The sequence below is a fragment of the Phlebotomus papatasi genome, chromosome 2 (genome assembly GCF_024763615.1).
Source record: "Phlebotomus papatasi isolate M1 chromosome 2, Ppap_2.1, whole genome shotgun sequence".
Classification (NCBI taxonomy): Eukaryota; Metazoa; Arthropoda; class Insecta; order Diptera; family Psychodidae; genus Phlebotomus; species Phlebotomus papatasi.
The window spans coordinates 18,802,142-18,818,447 of record NC_077223.1 but is presented as its reverse complement, the minus strand read 5'-3'; the positions used below and the strand labels follow the sequence as shown (position 1 = coordinate 18,818,447).

General features: G+C 34.2%; 2 protein-coding genes across 6 annotated transcripts in view; one reads left to right on the top strand and one right to left on the bottom strand.

The window, feature by feature from the left end:
• Positions 1-7,212, top strand: part of LOC129802922 (metabotropic glutamate receptor 2-like) — a 76,222-nt gene extending 69,010 nt beyond the window's left edge. For all 5 annotated transcript variants that reach the window (XM_055849144.1, XM_055849145.1, XM_055849146.1 and 2 more), the window contains 2 exons: positions 5,035-5,245; positions 5,309-7,212. In XM_055849144.1, the coding sequence (XP_055705119.1) occupies positions 5,035-5,245; positions 5,309-5,619 (522 nt within the window). In that variant the 3' untranslated portion in view covers positions 5,620-7,212. The remainder of the gene's footprint in view (positions 1-5,034; positions 5,246-5,308) is intronic.
• Positions 7,013-11,523, bottom strand: LOC129802936 (maltase A1-like). The gene is made up of 4 exons (XM_055849180.1): positions 11,226-11,523; positions 10,125-11,152; positions 7,317-7,819; positions 7,013-7,254 (listed from the first exon to the last, which is right to left on the bottom strand). The coding sequence occupies exons 1-4, from the start codon at positions 11,356-11,358 to the stop codon at positions 7,113-7,115; spliced, it is 1,806 nt and encodes a 601-aa protein (XP_055705155.1). The 5' UTR covers positions 11,359-11,523; the 3' UTR covers positions 7,013-7,112.
• Between the last annotated feature and the right edge of the window lie 4,783 nt (positions 11,524-16,306).

The following is a 16,306-nucleotide window of genomic DNA, read 5'->3' as shown; positions in this document are numbered from 1 at the left end:
GGATGCTCCAAAAATTGAGGGAATTAAAAAAGCTTTTTCTTTACTTCAACGCGAAATTTTGATAGATACGGACAAAATTCATTTTAAGAACTAGAGGAGCGCCCTAGAATGTTTCATGAGGAAATTAAAAGTTGTTTTTAGTAGATTATAAGAATAAAATGCAATTTAAGAACCAGAGAGCGCCTCAGAAAGTTTTTGAAAAATTTTAAAGTTTTTTTTTATTTGTTGAAATACATTTTGAAAGAAATTTGAAAAAAATTTGCAATTTTGAAAAATTATAAAGACAAAACGCATTTTAGTAATGAAAAAGCGCCCTAGTCTGGGCTCGACTATGTGTCGAAATCTTCTCCCAAGGTCTTTAGCATACACTTTACCGGGCGAACTCAGAAGGGAGATTCCTCTATAATTTCACTCTTTCTTGTTTTCCTTCGTGGATGATCAGTGTTCAACGGTTGATTACCACCTTTATCCAATTAAATCAATACCAATTTCTATACGACTGCGGTAATTCTACAGTTTCATACGGACCGTTATAGGGGAATGTAGGCAGCCTTCGCACATTTTTTTGTGCCTCATATTCAGGACTTTTTTCTGACTAAACTGTAAAATGGGCAGTGAATTGCACTACACCAAAAAATTCTCAGATCTTTTAGGTTTCTATGCATGTCTAGTTCACTATCACAGAATTGTTGGTTTTTCCTGGAGAGGAAAATGAAAAAATATGACGATTTGTGCGATTATTGCCCCCGGGGGCAGCGTTCATGCGATGGGGGTTTGGTTTCGTCGTTGCTTTTTTTTCTCGAAATAAATTTTATCTACAATTAAAAATTATTTTCCGATTGTTATACTGTACCCCACTGAACCCGCGGAAACTATCACTGCACTAAAAGAAGATCTTTCAAACACCTTTTTTCACATTTTCTAGAGCATTGTTTTTTCTTGCAAATGAATATCGAAAAATCGACTATGAACATGTTCACACGGTTCCCACTGTCAGTAACCGTCGTCTCATGGATGACTATACGCATGTCGAAGAGGAAATGACCACGAATGTCTCACTGTGGCTTATGAGGCTTTAGTGAAGTTATGATTTTCAAGCTGGAGTTGTCTGATAGATGTGCGAACGCTCACACATTCAGTGTTTGAAACCACACACAGTGTAGTACTTGCGAATTTTCCGCCACCGTGAAAATAATTTCCCTCCAATGCAAAAAATTATTACGTAAATATCATCTCAAGTATACTCTTCATCCAACTGTGTAAGTATTTTTTTTTAGAAATGAGTTTAACTATGATAAATCAAATGAAACGTGCGCCATCAAAAATACCCATTTTGGGCCAATTTTCTATTTGTGATCCTAGCAACTAGGAAAGAAGGGCTTGGCTGCCTATTTTTACATTGAAGATAAGGTTCATAAATACTTAACTTATGGCTAAGAAATACGGAACCAACTCTTTGGAAATAAAGAGAAAATTCGCATCGTTCGAAAGCTCACACGTGCAAAGCCTGCCTACATTCCCCTATTAAAGAAAATAAAAAAAATATTTCTAATGGAGAAAATCTACAACAACCCTATTCAGTATGATTCAATGTGTAATTTTGTCTTGAGAAACTATTAAGAATATGTTAATAAGGTTTTCCTTAATATTTTTTTACTGATTAATTACTTTAATAAAGTTCCGTTACAAATAGTAATCATGATTAGTAAATGTACGTTTTAATTACGTAAATCTTACTTTTAGAAAATTATATAAGTTTTTCTAAGCAAAACTTAGCAACTCGATAAATAAGCGTTATGTGTTTGAACAAGTTATGAGATACAATATAACACTTTCAGTTAATATATCGTAATAATCAGGTAAGTTAGTGGTTAGAGCTTCGAGGTATACCTCGAGTCTCAATGACGTTCGCATAACGTTATCATGACCTCATACACTGTTGGGGGAGGCTTTTAGGCTTCGTACACACTCTGGTTTCGAACAATTTATATCTCCCCATATTCTTTTAATTAATCTGACTTAATAGTAATATTTTTTAACAGCCAGTCTTTAGTCACACATTTATTTAAGGCACATGGAGGACATATGAAATGTTCCAAGCCAGAGTATGTGCAAGCCTGAAAGTCCTTCCCTAGCAAAATTTTGCTACTTGGGGCTTCATACGTAGACATTCCTCAGAGATTATTTCTTTGTCTATCTCTACATCTACTTCTTGTCCCCCGCCACCCCTAAATCATTTGCATTGCTAGAATTCCACAGAGAGAAATAGACGTGCAATTCCAGTGGTGCAAAATGCTATTTGCACTACTGGAGTTTCTGAACTTTAAATGTGTACATTAGTTCTAAATGATAATATTATTATATTGAACCTTTGTGGAGATGAAAGAGCTGCTTAGTATTTTTAGTAAAAAACTTACCGTTTCGTAAAAGTACAAAAGATATCCTTTACATCGTGGAAATTGTACAACTTTAGATTAGTAATTCGTAGTCTATTTTCAAATATTGTTTTCTCATCTATCGGGTACTCCGACAAATACATTTATGTTTATTATCCCATTTCCTTTTTCTCTTTCTATCTTGATCTAGTCCTTGGTCTCGGTAGCGAGGACGTTATAGACAAAATTGCTTTCGAATGAGTACGTGAAAAGTTGATAAAATTTTATTGTTATCCACCGGAAAATCCTCCTTTTTTCCAAACACCTGGCAAAGAGCAACAAGTGGCTCAAGGCTGGATTAAGTTGACCTCCACTCTCTGGAGACATTTCACCCTCAATGTGGCCTAAAGTCAATTCAAACTTTTTCACCCATTCTATCTTCGTGCCCTAAGTATCATTCATTAATTTTTTATGATTTCCGTCACTCATATAACATCATGCAAATTTTATTCAGTATAACTTATTAATAAAGATACTCCCTAAATAATTTTGAATAAAATAAAATGTTCTTTGTCGAAATATTAACAAAAAAAAAAAAACAAATAAAACTGCATACAAAAATTTCGTGTTAGAAACTAATCCCAAACAGAAATTTAATATGTAATGACTAGAGGCATGACAAAAGAATTTAGGTAGAAGATTAAATAAATTTGATAAATAAAAATGTCTTATAGATACTAAATTATGTTGGATGTTTTCTATAGATTTAGAGAAGAGTAAATCCAAAATTTGGGCCCGATCTGACGAGGCCCAAATTTTGGATTTACACTTCGTCGGTTGCGGCTACCTCTGTCGTATCTGCATTTCTTTTGTGTCAGCATTTCACGTAAGAGGGGACGTCTGTATTGTAGCTTGCTCCAAATGCAGATACGACAGAGGTAGCCGCAACCGACGACTTATGCCCTAGACACACTTACGACTTAAGCCGAGAGGCGACTTAAGTGGAAAATGATGGAAATGTAATTTGACCATTATTTGTAATATAATTACGCTAAGCCGTCTCTCGGCTAATCCTCAGGTCTGTCAAGGGCCTTATAGATCACGAATATTATATGCGCTAAAAATCAATTTTCGTGGACGTGCGTCCCGTCTCGTCCCGTCCCGTCCCGTCTCGTCCCGTTCCGTTCCGTTCCGTCCCGTCCCGTCCCGTTCGTCGTATAACCACTTCTGGTGAGAGAACGGAAAGAGATATCGAATAAGCGGTTTTCAGCAAAGGTTAAATATCGATAGGTGGCCAGAAATAGGTGATGATAGACCCCCTCCACCCCCTTCCACCATTTTGGAATACCCCAAAATTTTGTTTCCTCAATAACTCAGCCCCTATGGCATGGATCGATCCCAAATTTCATTATGTTATAGCTGGGCATAAGAACTTTCGATCGATACCAGACTTAAGCTCATCCGACCCCCCTGACCCAAACTAGATGGGGTCAAAAATTCAATTTTCAAATGGTCATTTCACCGCTTATAATTATCGTATTTGGAAAAATTTCAGTGTTTTGGACAGCTCTCGTGAAGTACTACAACCTTTGTCACATCCCAATTTCATCCGATTAAATCGAAGAATCGGTTAATCGAAAAATAGATTTTCGATTAATCGATCTCGAATATTTCGAAAACTAGACGATGCTTTTTCTTTAAATTTTAGTATGTTGTAGCTGAGGTCGGACTCCTCCCTCGATGTACCCTGACCCGAGCTATAATCAAAAATGTCTTGCTCGGGCTGCATTTTCTGTGTTTATGAAGGGATTTCGATGAAATTTTAGCATATATTGTATCTAAGAGCAAGATCTTTCTAATAATGGGTCTCATCCGTCTCTACCCCAACCCACTGTACCCCGACCCTTACTATATCCATATGAACCGCACTCTATCTCTAATGTTTATTAACCTATTTCAATGAATTTTTTTTCTTTTACTGGCCTTCCCCACTCAGACTATTTAAAATAGAAAATGACCAGTGATAAGCCCAGATAAGCTTATGGTAGCTGAGATTCTTTACAGTCGACTTCGAAATGCGAAAAATAGGTTTTTCGTTCCTTTCCTATTTCAAGTTTAGAGGAAACTAAGGCAGTAGTAAACATGGGGCAGTTGTAAACAGTGTGAGTTTTTAATTAGATATTAGACTTCAAGGGACGAAACTTATATGAATTTATAGATAAGGAATCCATGTGCATAATCGACATGGGTCCAAGTAGTGTATACGTAAAAATCAGTGTTTAAAACTATCGCATGTTTACGAGTACACATTCACTGCCCAGATCCACAAACCGAGGCTCGTCTATTATGATATAAAGCGGTATGTGTATGTGATACAGAGTAGGTTTGCCCGCCTTGGTGGTTGAGATAGTGCAGAATAATGGGGAGTGCATAATGGGCCAAAATAAGTGGCCTAGGTGCAGCGGTTCCGAAAGGAATATAACCGATTCATAGAGAAATTTTAATAATAATATTGTTTACTCATATGTATGAACTAATGTATTTAAAATTTAAAAATAATATCTTTTTTTAAAGCTGTCAAAAGACAGATACGACAAAAGTTGACGGAAATATAATGGGATGTAGGAAACTCATGAGAGCGATACAATTGTCCTTTCAGCTCTACATAATCCTCATTCGTCCAGAACGGAATGTTCGCCAGAGCATGATGCCCGTTCGATACAGTGCCATCAACAAGACCACAAATTCCGGTCAATCAATGATGGCAGCTGTAATGGTGACTGCTGCGACTTGCAATCAGAAGGAGAAGCTGCAAAAGCATGTGCCTCCCATGACGATATCGGTTGAGGACTCTGCAACCCAAGTTTCAAGTAAGTACAAAAGTAGTGGATTTAGAAAGTTTGAGGTTATTTGAGGTTATGTTTGTCCAATAGCACTTCGCTTTGCCGAAATATCGACACAAACGACTTTGGCGGGTGAATTAGTGTTGAGGGCGTATGATGATGTAACAAAGAATGGTCATCCTGGGGCACATGATGATGGTGTTCATCATCGAAATAGCCTCATAAGTAATAACTTCGTGAACAACAATCGCATCGAGACCTCATGCTCGACATCGAAGGCATTGCAACATCGTGATGATGATGCCGACCCATCGAACACATTTAGTGCAAATAGTACACCGCGAGATTCATCAAATTCTGTGATCCAATCGTCTGCCAATGTGGAAAATGTCATGTTATAGCAGAGCAATCTTAGCCTCTCAGATAGTGTTAAATCAAAGAAACGCGAAGCAATCACCGTCTAAGGTGATGACCTTTGGTGCGATATTTTTGTATATCTAATTATTGAAGGTTAGATATGAGGCCCAGAAATCTCTTTTTAGCATATCCATCGACAGTTTTTTTTTTGTGACAAAAATAAAGAACATAAAAAGCTTCTCTCTCTTGTGCTCAAAATGAACATAAAATTAATGTAAAAAATTAGATTAAAAATCAAAGGGGGATGGATATTTTGAATTTCTTTTTCTTTTTGTGAATTCTGAGAGACAGGAATCTAAATAGGATTATTATAGACATTTCTCATTAAAATTTATAAATACACGATAGGAATTATGTAAATTGTAAAAGACGGTGGATTTAAAGGATTACATTTACATTTTAATACATAGTTATGCATTTTTAATTGTTCGTCCCTTATCCGTTAGAGTTGTTTATTTTGAGACGACACGATACAAAATGTTAACCTTTTCATTCACCGTCAGAAATTAGATTAAATGATATCATGAGATGAAAGTGTATGAAGGTATTAAATTAGATATTTGTGAATATTGTTATTAATTGTAGTACACTCTAAGATAAAGAGAAAATGTGTTTACTAATCAATGGGAAAAGAAACTAAATGCTAAAGTTTGTCATTTGGAACAGTGAATCAATAAAAAGCTTTAATTTACATTGACAAATGGAAAAGATAAAAAAAAGTAGCTGAAAGTTCCTAAACGGGAAAGAGGTTATGTTTGAAATTGATGTTTTGTTAAACCTAACCTAAAAGTAGAGACCACTTTAAATTTTCTCTTAAGGAATCCGACTAATTCACACATAATCTAAGATTTTCAATAAAAGAATCAAATAAATAATAATTTGAATTTAACGTGTAACCCAACTTAGTTTTTAAACTGTTTAGCATTAACCTCAATATTTTTTTTCTTTTAGGTTATGTCGGTTGTAACAAAACCTCATTTTTCGACTTAACTTTTTGTTTATCGATGAAATTTCAACTATTTCTGCTTTAAAAATAATAGAAGTAATTGAAAAATCATTAAAATAGATAAATTATTAAACTCTAAAAAAAAATATTCTGACAAACTTTAGCAAAATAATTTTTTACCATGATTTGGAGTAATTTAATATTTAAAAATTGTTTTATTTCTGGTAAAAAAAAACTTTGTGGTCATTGGGGTTCTTTTGGGGTTTCTGAGCCCTGAACTCCATCCGGAATCCTGTGACCAATATATTTGATGATAATGGAAATCAACCACAAAAAACAAATTTGGGATGGTTTTCATATTTTCGGGAGAAGTTTATCAAAAGAGCCACAAGTTTTCAAATGGAAGTTAATTAAAAAAAAAAGTCAACAAATACTTGGAGAAGGGAATGGATGACACGAATTTTAATCATAATATTTTACAGGAAAAGAATTTAAAAACAAAAAATGTAGAGAGATGTATCTCTCAAGCTCTTAAGAGCGCACGAAGATGTTGAAAAAGGCAGAAAGGAATGTGAAGAAGAAAATCAAATACGAATAAAGTTTAGAAGCTTCACCACGAAGTACGTAAGCATCATTGGGTTTTACTTCGAAGTTTCGTCCATCAATTTGATCCCTGGAAAGGAAGCGAAAAAAAGTCAATTGGGTTTTGGAAAGTACACAGATGATTAAACTTACCCCTCTTTGTGACTCGTAATATGCAGAGATTGAGCTTCAATTTTGTAAATTTGAGACATTTGTGGGAAGAGTTGATGAATGTTGACTTTGTGCGTGTTGCCGCTAAAGTTCAGAATAATAACAAAATTCTCAGATGGTTTTGTACCATCGATTCTTCTTTCATACGCTAAAATATCATTTCCAATGAGTTTCATCTTCAAATGCCCCTCTTGCAGAGCTTTCTCATTTTTGCGCATTTGCGTGAGCTTTCGGAAAGTTTTCAGGTGACTGTAGGTGTACTTTTCCTGCAGCTCAACATTAACTTCCTTGTAGTCAGGGGATACAGGGAGCCATGTTTTATCTGCATTGGAGAATCCTGCATTTTTCTGATCGTTCCAGGGAAACGGTGTCCTCACTGGATCACGAGAATACTGCTGGTAAATTGTAGAATTCGTACGACAACCAGCAGGATCAATTGTGTTCTCCCAGCTGATGTAGACATCCAGGAGAGCTAGTTCTTCACCCTAGAAATCCAGAAATAAATTTCATTGAGCTTAGGTGCTAGAATTTTTTTCGTAGTAATTGAGGATAGAGCAGATTTGGAAAAGGACAGTTTAACCCTTTAACGACGAGACAGTTTTCAGGGATCGAAAATACGCAATAAAAATGAAACCGATAAACAAAATCAGTAAAAAGTCTTACATCTAGCCTTAGAAAATCCAACAGTCTGATTCGGTGTATTTTTTACCTCTATGAGCGATAGGGACAAAAAAAGCTTAAAAATTTAAGTAATTTTTCTGACAATAACAATGAATGATAATTTTCAGTCTAATGAAAAATATTTGAGTATTGTAGTTTCTTTTTCCAAAACGGTTTTGCTTAAAAAAAATTGGAAGTATAAAAAATACTTAAAATTAATTTTTAAGATGATAATTTAATAATTCGTCATTTTTGAGCTTAAAAATTTACTGTATAGCAAATAGCTAGAGACTTGCAAAAAATGTCCTAGATTCCTTCAACCTTCTACTTTGCAATTACGTACAAACATAAAGAAAAAATAACTTTAGGTAGTCAGGAAAAGTAATTTTCTTTATGGGACACCGGTGTTCCAATCGTCCTTAAAGGGTTAATTGTTTTTTCCTCTCATTTAAAATGCTAAATCTCGTAACGCTTCTTATTTGCGGTCTGCAATTGATTTCATTCACTGAGAAAAAGAAAACGGGGGTGCGATTAATTTTTTCCCTCATAACTTTAACACTTTTTAGGTGTAGAGAAATATATCAACACTTTTTAATGTTAATTTTACACCTTTTAAGGGTAAAATTAACATGAAAAAGGGTAACTTTAACCCCTAATACACTTAAAAAGTATAATATTTACACCGATTTTGGTTCAATACTGCAGGCTAAAATAAACTTTTCCGGAATGTTATTTTAACTTTTTCGGATTTCTCTCACTCAGTGTTATTATGGTCAATTTGTCAAATTCGTAGAATTTTTTGAACGCCGTAGCTTATTTTTGTAGTTTTTTTTTTTAAGAAATGGGGTAGAAAAGGGTACCGTTTCTTTGCGGAATCCTTGAATCCTTGACTTGTATGCTATAGGGGAAGTGTGCCAAATTTCGACCAGCTTCTAATTTCGGCCACTTTGAGTGTAATTTCGGCCATGCAAATAAATTAATTAAAATTATGTATGTAATCTTCGACTAGTCAATGAATTCATTTTGGTTTTAAATATTTACTCATTATAGGATGTATTAACACAAAGACCGTTAAATTTTAGGTATAATTTGAATTTAAATTGCGTTGTAAAAACTCAATGTGGAAAGAGTCTTACAAAAAATGTTACAGATCGATTGTGTTTCTATCAGTCTTACGATTTTTGGTGAAATGCAGAAGGTTTTCCTTCGGTCTTTTTCATCAAAATTGATTAGTTTTCATTAAAGATTGTTTCTGTTTATGTTAATAATTAATCAATCTTTAAATTTCGGGTAAAATTTCCCAGCTGGATCCTGTATTTCGCGTAAAAATGTAGATACTTTGTGAGCGTCTCTCCGGTGAGGTAGTGTTGCCTATTCCGGTAACATCTTTTGCTTTCATAAAAATAAGATCATAAAAATTGCGGTGTTTAACCAGTTGGAACCGATTCAGAATAGTCAGAAATTTCAAGATCTTTCAAAGCCCAAACATTACCCAATTCGATTGAGGAATATGCTCTCCAGAGCCTTTTAAACCTTTCCATTGTGTAAGCCCTGATGGGGCTCACCTAAAAATAAAGGGAAAATCGGTAACTGAAGGTACCACCCATCTTTCAACTTCCTCGGAGTGAGCTATCCACGAAAAGAGATTCTCCCTCACTGAAGTACGGAGATGAATGCCCCGAAAAACAGCCCCAGTAACCTTCATCATCCGCCTAAATAGGGATGGTTGTTTGGGCGTGATATCGTCGGTTGCGTCTACCTCTGTCGTATCTGCATTTGTTTTGTATCTGCATTTGGTGCAAGCTACAATACAGACGTCCCCTCTTGCGTGAAACTGACACAAAAGAAATGCAGATACGACAGAGGTAGACGCAACCGACGATATAGGAATAAACGTTTAGGATTTGGGGGTTCGACCATGTTGATTGGGTTAACAATTGTCGAATGGGCCGTACGCTCTTCAATTCATGATTCAAAACAACGCTAAGACGACTAAATTACGTTAGATTAAGGTTCACTTTTCTTTAGAAATATGCGAAAAAATCATATATCAATGCAACCCCATAGCTCAAAGTAGCCCCACCACTACCTACTACCGTAATTTTTTTTTAAAATAGCATCCCAACTTACATTGTAAGTGATTGCGAAGCCTGGCAGTGTTTGTAGGAGGATATTGATTAGATCTGCTCTTTCAATACCAAATCTAGATGCTATCCTTTTGTTGTCATGATTTCCCATGACCCAGTTATTCTGGTAACCTTCAGGTAGTCGATCGATCCATGCATCAATATGCTCCTTGAAGTCCTTAGCCGATGACTTTCCGTTAACATTGCTAATCAGTTCGAAGTTAAAGGGTATCTGAGCCCCTTCTTTTCCGTGTCCATCAGTAAAGATGTACTTGATGTTAGGTAATGGGGTATAGGCTTCAATCATCATGATTCTTGCAAATGAATTTGTCTGTTTGACATAGTCATCTAGAACAGCTCGCCATTGGTACACCATGTCCCAGGTTTCAGGTTGATTCTGCGTATAGATGTGTTGGGTGTAGCAGTCATCTTCGGGATTGGGACAGGCACTACCGGTTAGTGGTTCATCGGGGTAGTTGCCTTCAGAATCTGGGGCTATTTCGAAGAGATAGGGCACAGCGTCAATTCGAAATCCTGCAACACCTTTTCGCATCCAGTACCGCAGGACGTTCTTCATTTCATCAACAACACCTTGGTACCTGTAGTTGAGATCAGGTTGTTCCTTCAGAAAAGCATGCAGGTAGTACTCCTGCCTGTCCTCATTCCATTCCCAGGCACTTCCTCTGAATACAGATACCCAATTGTTTGGTGGAACACGTTTCCCATCGACGACCTTGCCAGGATGCCAGACGTAGTAGTGCTCGTAACCAGGTTCCCTTTTTACAGAACGCAGAAACCAGTCATGCTGATCACTCGTGTGATTTGGCACGAAGTCCAGAATGATCTTAATGTCGATTTCATTGGCTTTATCAATAAGTGCCTCAAAGTCTTCCATGGATCCATACTCTGGTTGAACCATGGTGTAGTCAGAGATGTCGTAGCCAAAATCAGCCATAGGCGATTTGAAAATTGGCGACAACCATGTACCAGTCATTCCTAAATCCTTAACGTACTGGAGCTTTTGTGCAATTCCTGAATCAAATAAGCAACATAAGATCCCAGCACTGTACTAATCACTTATCTCAAACTATACTAATTTAATTACCTTTGAGATCCCCAACTCCATCATTGTTAGAATCCATAAAAGATCTTGGGTAGATTTGGTAAAAATTACCATTATCGTACCATACTCCTCTAACGGCAGAAATTGCCAAAAGCACAAAAATTATCACTTTCATTTTCTTTACCAGTCTAACTCGGAGCACTCTCACTTTCAACTGACCCAATTGCCTACACCCTACAACCTTTTATATCCCCTGATGTAGAATAAGCAGACAAATTTTCCACCAGATTTTCAAGTGTGAATATTACACAGAGCGCTATAAGTACCTCACAATCAGTTTGAAGTATTTTAATTGATTAATTTACCACGTAATATCCGCCAAAGAGATTTTTCTATTTACTCGTTTCACTATTTGTTGACCTTCGTGGAAATGCAGTGATTTGATCGTTTTTGTCACAACAGATAAAAATTATTCTCTCACATTATTGTTGAAACTCTGACTAGTTATTATGTCAACAATGTGATGCGCCAAGAAAAAAATTTCTACAAATATTTTGAAGAACTTTGGCGACGTTTCAATCAATATTTTAAAAATGGGACTTTCCTTTAAGAAGTGTCTTATTTTTTGAAGGATGACTGATAGGAAACTAATTCCGATAAACGTTAAATTTTATCAATTTGCTATGATATAATCTAACAGGTCTAACATTCTAAGGTCGATTATATTACGTTATGCAAATCAGTGAAAATTTTTATAGAAATTAGAATAGAATAGAATAGAATAGAATATTTATTTGATTAATATTTTATGATTTATTGATTAATATTTTATGATTAATATTTTTTTATATTAATATTTTATTTGATGAATATTAATTTGATTAATATTTATTTGATAATTGACTATGAAACGGTAAAAAAAATGGTTAAATAAAACCGTATGACTTGAAGCCACTTTATCACTTTTGGACAAAAGAATAGATAATAGAATTTTAATGTTAAAGGTAGGAGAGACTGGGGCAAAATTTGTCAAAACGAAAATTTCAATATTCACTATTTTCTAAAATAAAAGAGACTGAGGCTTGAAATTTTTATTATAGATAGCCTTCATGAACCTTCTTAAACTTACAAAGTTTCAAAGGATTCGAGGAAGGATTATGTAAAATAAAAAAGTCAAAAAACAAATGAGTAGTAAAAAATTCTAAATGGGCAGTAAAAAATTAAAAATGAGCAGTAAAATAACTAATTATGGTCATTAAAAAACTTAAATCTTTACAAAAATGGGCCTAATTTATATAATTAACATTTAAAATAGTTCCACATAGAGTGAAAAGCCCTTTATTTTCCCTTTGCCAAAATTTGGACGATAATATCACTGTTTGAATTTTTTCTGTTACTGATCAATTTTAACTTTTTACTGCTCATTTATTCAATGCTAATAAAAAATAACTAAATTTTGAGCCTTATTTTTGGAATATTTGTCTTACAGAAAATATCAATACTGATTAGCTAAATTTAAGCACATTTCTCGTTAAGATAGAGAAAAATTATCTTCGACAAAGTTATAGAGGAATAAATTTCCTATAAAAATATGTCTATTTGATATTTTTAACATTTGCGAGAGTAAAACATCACAAATTATCCGAAGACTGACAAAATTTGCTCCAGCAATTTTGAGAATCTCCACAGAATCGATTTTTAGAAAATGACTCGAAAATCACATTTCTTTCGAGATCGAGGAAAATAGTCTTCTGTAATGTTGTAGAGCAGTAAATTTCCTATAAGAATATGCTCATTATAAAACGTTTAAGTTTTCTCAGAGCTCGTGAAAGAATTCAATATGCGTTTTGACAAGTTTTGCCTCAGTCTCCCCTATTTATGATATAGTCAAAAACCCTATTAGCAAAGGCAAATTCCAGGAAAGCATAGGTGTACCGTGGCGGGGGCGACGGAGGTGATCGCCCCGGCGCTGTAAAAATAAGGGGCGCCGTATGGCAACCAAAAAAAGTTTGGTGATGTAAAAAAGTGGTTTATTCAATTAGCTTTTCAGTTTTTTTCTACGAAAAATAAAAAAACAGAAAATTTTTGAAAAATATTTTTTTGTTTCAAATTTCAACATCTCGGAAACTAAATACCGATCAAAGATTCTTTAAATTTGGTCTACATACAATGAAATAGCTCTACAACATAAAGCTAAAATATACGAAATCGGTGAGATAGATTTCGAGATAAGCTTAAAACGATTTTTTCACATTTTACAAAATATTAAAAAAAAAGCGAAAATCATTGAAAATTTAGCTGTCCATTTTCGGCATCAGGAATAGTTCAAAAATATGTCCTGTGAAGATATTCTGTCGATAGACGAACATTTAATAAATACACAGTAAAAAAATGTGTAGTATTTTACTACTATAATAGTGCAAAATCGACCATTTTAGTTGTTTAATTTAAAAATGTTTAAAAAATGCACAACATTTTGGTAATTGTCACGTGATTGAAAATTACCACTATTATAGTTGAAAAATTTTCAACAATGTTCCTTAATTTGAAATTGTGTAAAATTTTAACACTATAATAGTGTGAAATCGGATAATTTAATTATTTAATTGCGATCTGTGTAAAATTTCTCACTGTTATAATCATAAAATTTTTTCAACAATGTTTCGTGATTTAAAACTGTTTGACAAATTCTAAAAATTACCACTATTATAGTATAATTACAGTTTTTCACATTATTATAGTGTGAAAATATACACAACTTTATGGTATTTTTTGTCACATGATCAAAAATTAACACTATTATAGTTTGATCATAATTTTTAACATTATTATAGTTTGAAGCCTTATGTATTTCAACCAAATTTGTTGAATTTTTAAACAAAAGCTGTTGAATTTTTAAACAAAAGTTGTTGCATTTTGAGACAAAAGTTGTTGAATTTTTAAACAAAAGTTGTGTAAAAATTGTTGAATTTCCAATTAAGACTTATACTTCAGTCGAGATGCTCTTCATTGGGAATAAGTCATATAGAACATCAAATATTTATATGCATAATAAGTATATCGTGAAGATTCGAGCATCAGATGTAATCATTTCGCATTAGGGGGATCCGGAGTACAGGAAAAACCAATAAAAATGTTTGAAAAGGCAAAAAAATCAAAGTCTTCGAAATGAAAAGAAAATTCAACAATAAAGAGAATTCAACAATTTTTGAATTTACACATAAACAATTCCAAATTCAAAATCTTGAAATTCAAAAACTTTAAATTAAACAATTTTAAATTAAACACTTTTTCTAAATTTAACACTATAATAGTGGTGTGAAAGATTACACACTATAATAGTGTTAATTTTTTTTTACTGTGTAGGTAAAAGATAAGTTGTAAAATTTCAGTAGATATTTCATGCTGAAGGGGCAAGGGGCGCTCGCTAAGATATTCGCCACAGGCGCCAAAATCTCTTGGTACGCCACTGCAGGAAAGGATACCCCTAAGGACTTAAACAATAATCCAAGCATATCAAATAGTAACTTTTATTGACTATTTCGAGTGCGAAAAGTCAAAAATGCTCTAAAATTGACCTACTAAGAGATAAAACTTTAGACAAATATTCCACATAGGGGGAGGTGGGTCACCTTTGAATAGGGGCACCTTTAAAATAAGTATTTTCTTCATTTTTTAAATGGAACTGGACCTCATCATAATTTAGTTTCACAAATTGTTAAACTAAATAATGTTTAGTTCCATTTAAAAATATAATAAAGAAGCCCAATTTCAAAAATGCCCCATTTCCCTCTAATTACTGCTCGAACACAGAGAAAGAGCATAATCGTCTTTTTTTCAACTTGTCACCGTCCTGAAGCTTAAACGGTAAGAGATATCGACTTCCGGTCTTCGATGACGCCCAATTAAAAAAACAATATCTCCAGATGTGTTTTTTTCTTTCCCCACGCGCCCCCCCCCCCAACCCCTACAAAACCATGTTTTTTCGGTTTTTCTCAAAATTGGCCCAAGATATGACCGGAAAATTCGCCATTTTGAATTATTGTAGGTCAAAGATCAACCACTTTGGAGGGTCCATTTTTCACCCGATTTGGTTAAATTTAGATTTTTTGGAAAGGTATTGAAATTTCGAACCCGGCTGCATCGGTCTTCTTCGGAAATGAACCGGTTAAGTAACATTTTTTTTAATTTTCAAATGCTTTTAAGATTTATAAATCAATATGACCGCTATAATAGACTAGTAAGCACCAAAAGATCATGCGAAAAACTAATTCACGGAGAGTTCTATCTCGTAGGTTCGAGCATTCCGCAAAGCTGGGACGCTTTGTCATCTATTTTTGATTAATGTTTAGTATTTTTTAAGCCTTGCATCGTATACTGCCCATTTCTATATTTTGTATTAGTTCGTTGTTCGATAAATTGCAAACACCTATCCTCGAACCTTACTATAGGGTGTCCCAAAAATCACGCAAGATTTAAATTTAGCGGCATTTCTGAAATAAAGGTCCGCAGCGAATAATAAAAATACTAGGTGACAGTTTATAGATTAGGGTTTTTAAAAAATCCATCACTAAATGCCAGACCAACGCTTTTTTGTTCTTAAAAAATATTTAAAAAATAATTAAATAATTTGGTTCGAGAATTGGTCAGAAAATTGATTTAACTTCGTCAACTATGAAGAGTCTAATGAAGAAGCGGTGTATTATTTGAAAATAAAGCTGATCAAGCGTTACTGTTACTGGCGTTCGATATCGCGACATGATCGAGTTTATGATGTCTAAATTGAAGGATTTGTTCATTAATAAATTAATTAATTATGAATTCATTAATATTAAGGAGATTGAAGACATGTGGCTTTAGCATGATAGTGTGACATGTCATATAGCCTATGAAATAATGCAATTCCTGCATAAGACATTTCCTGATTGTAATTTTCTCTATTAGTGATTAGATTTGGTCCCTTAGATCATGTAATTTTAAGCCATTACATTTTTTTATTCGGTTATTCGAAGTCACAAGCCTAAGTCAACAGGCCTACATCCACCTCTGTGCATTAACTCTTTCGCGTCCATAGGGTCATATATGACCCGGGGAAAAAAGTTTCTTTTTGGCTATTTACATTA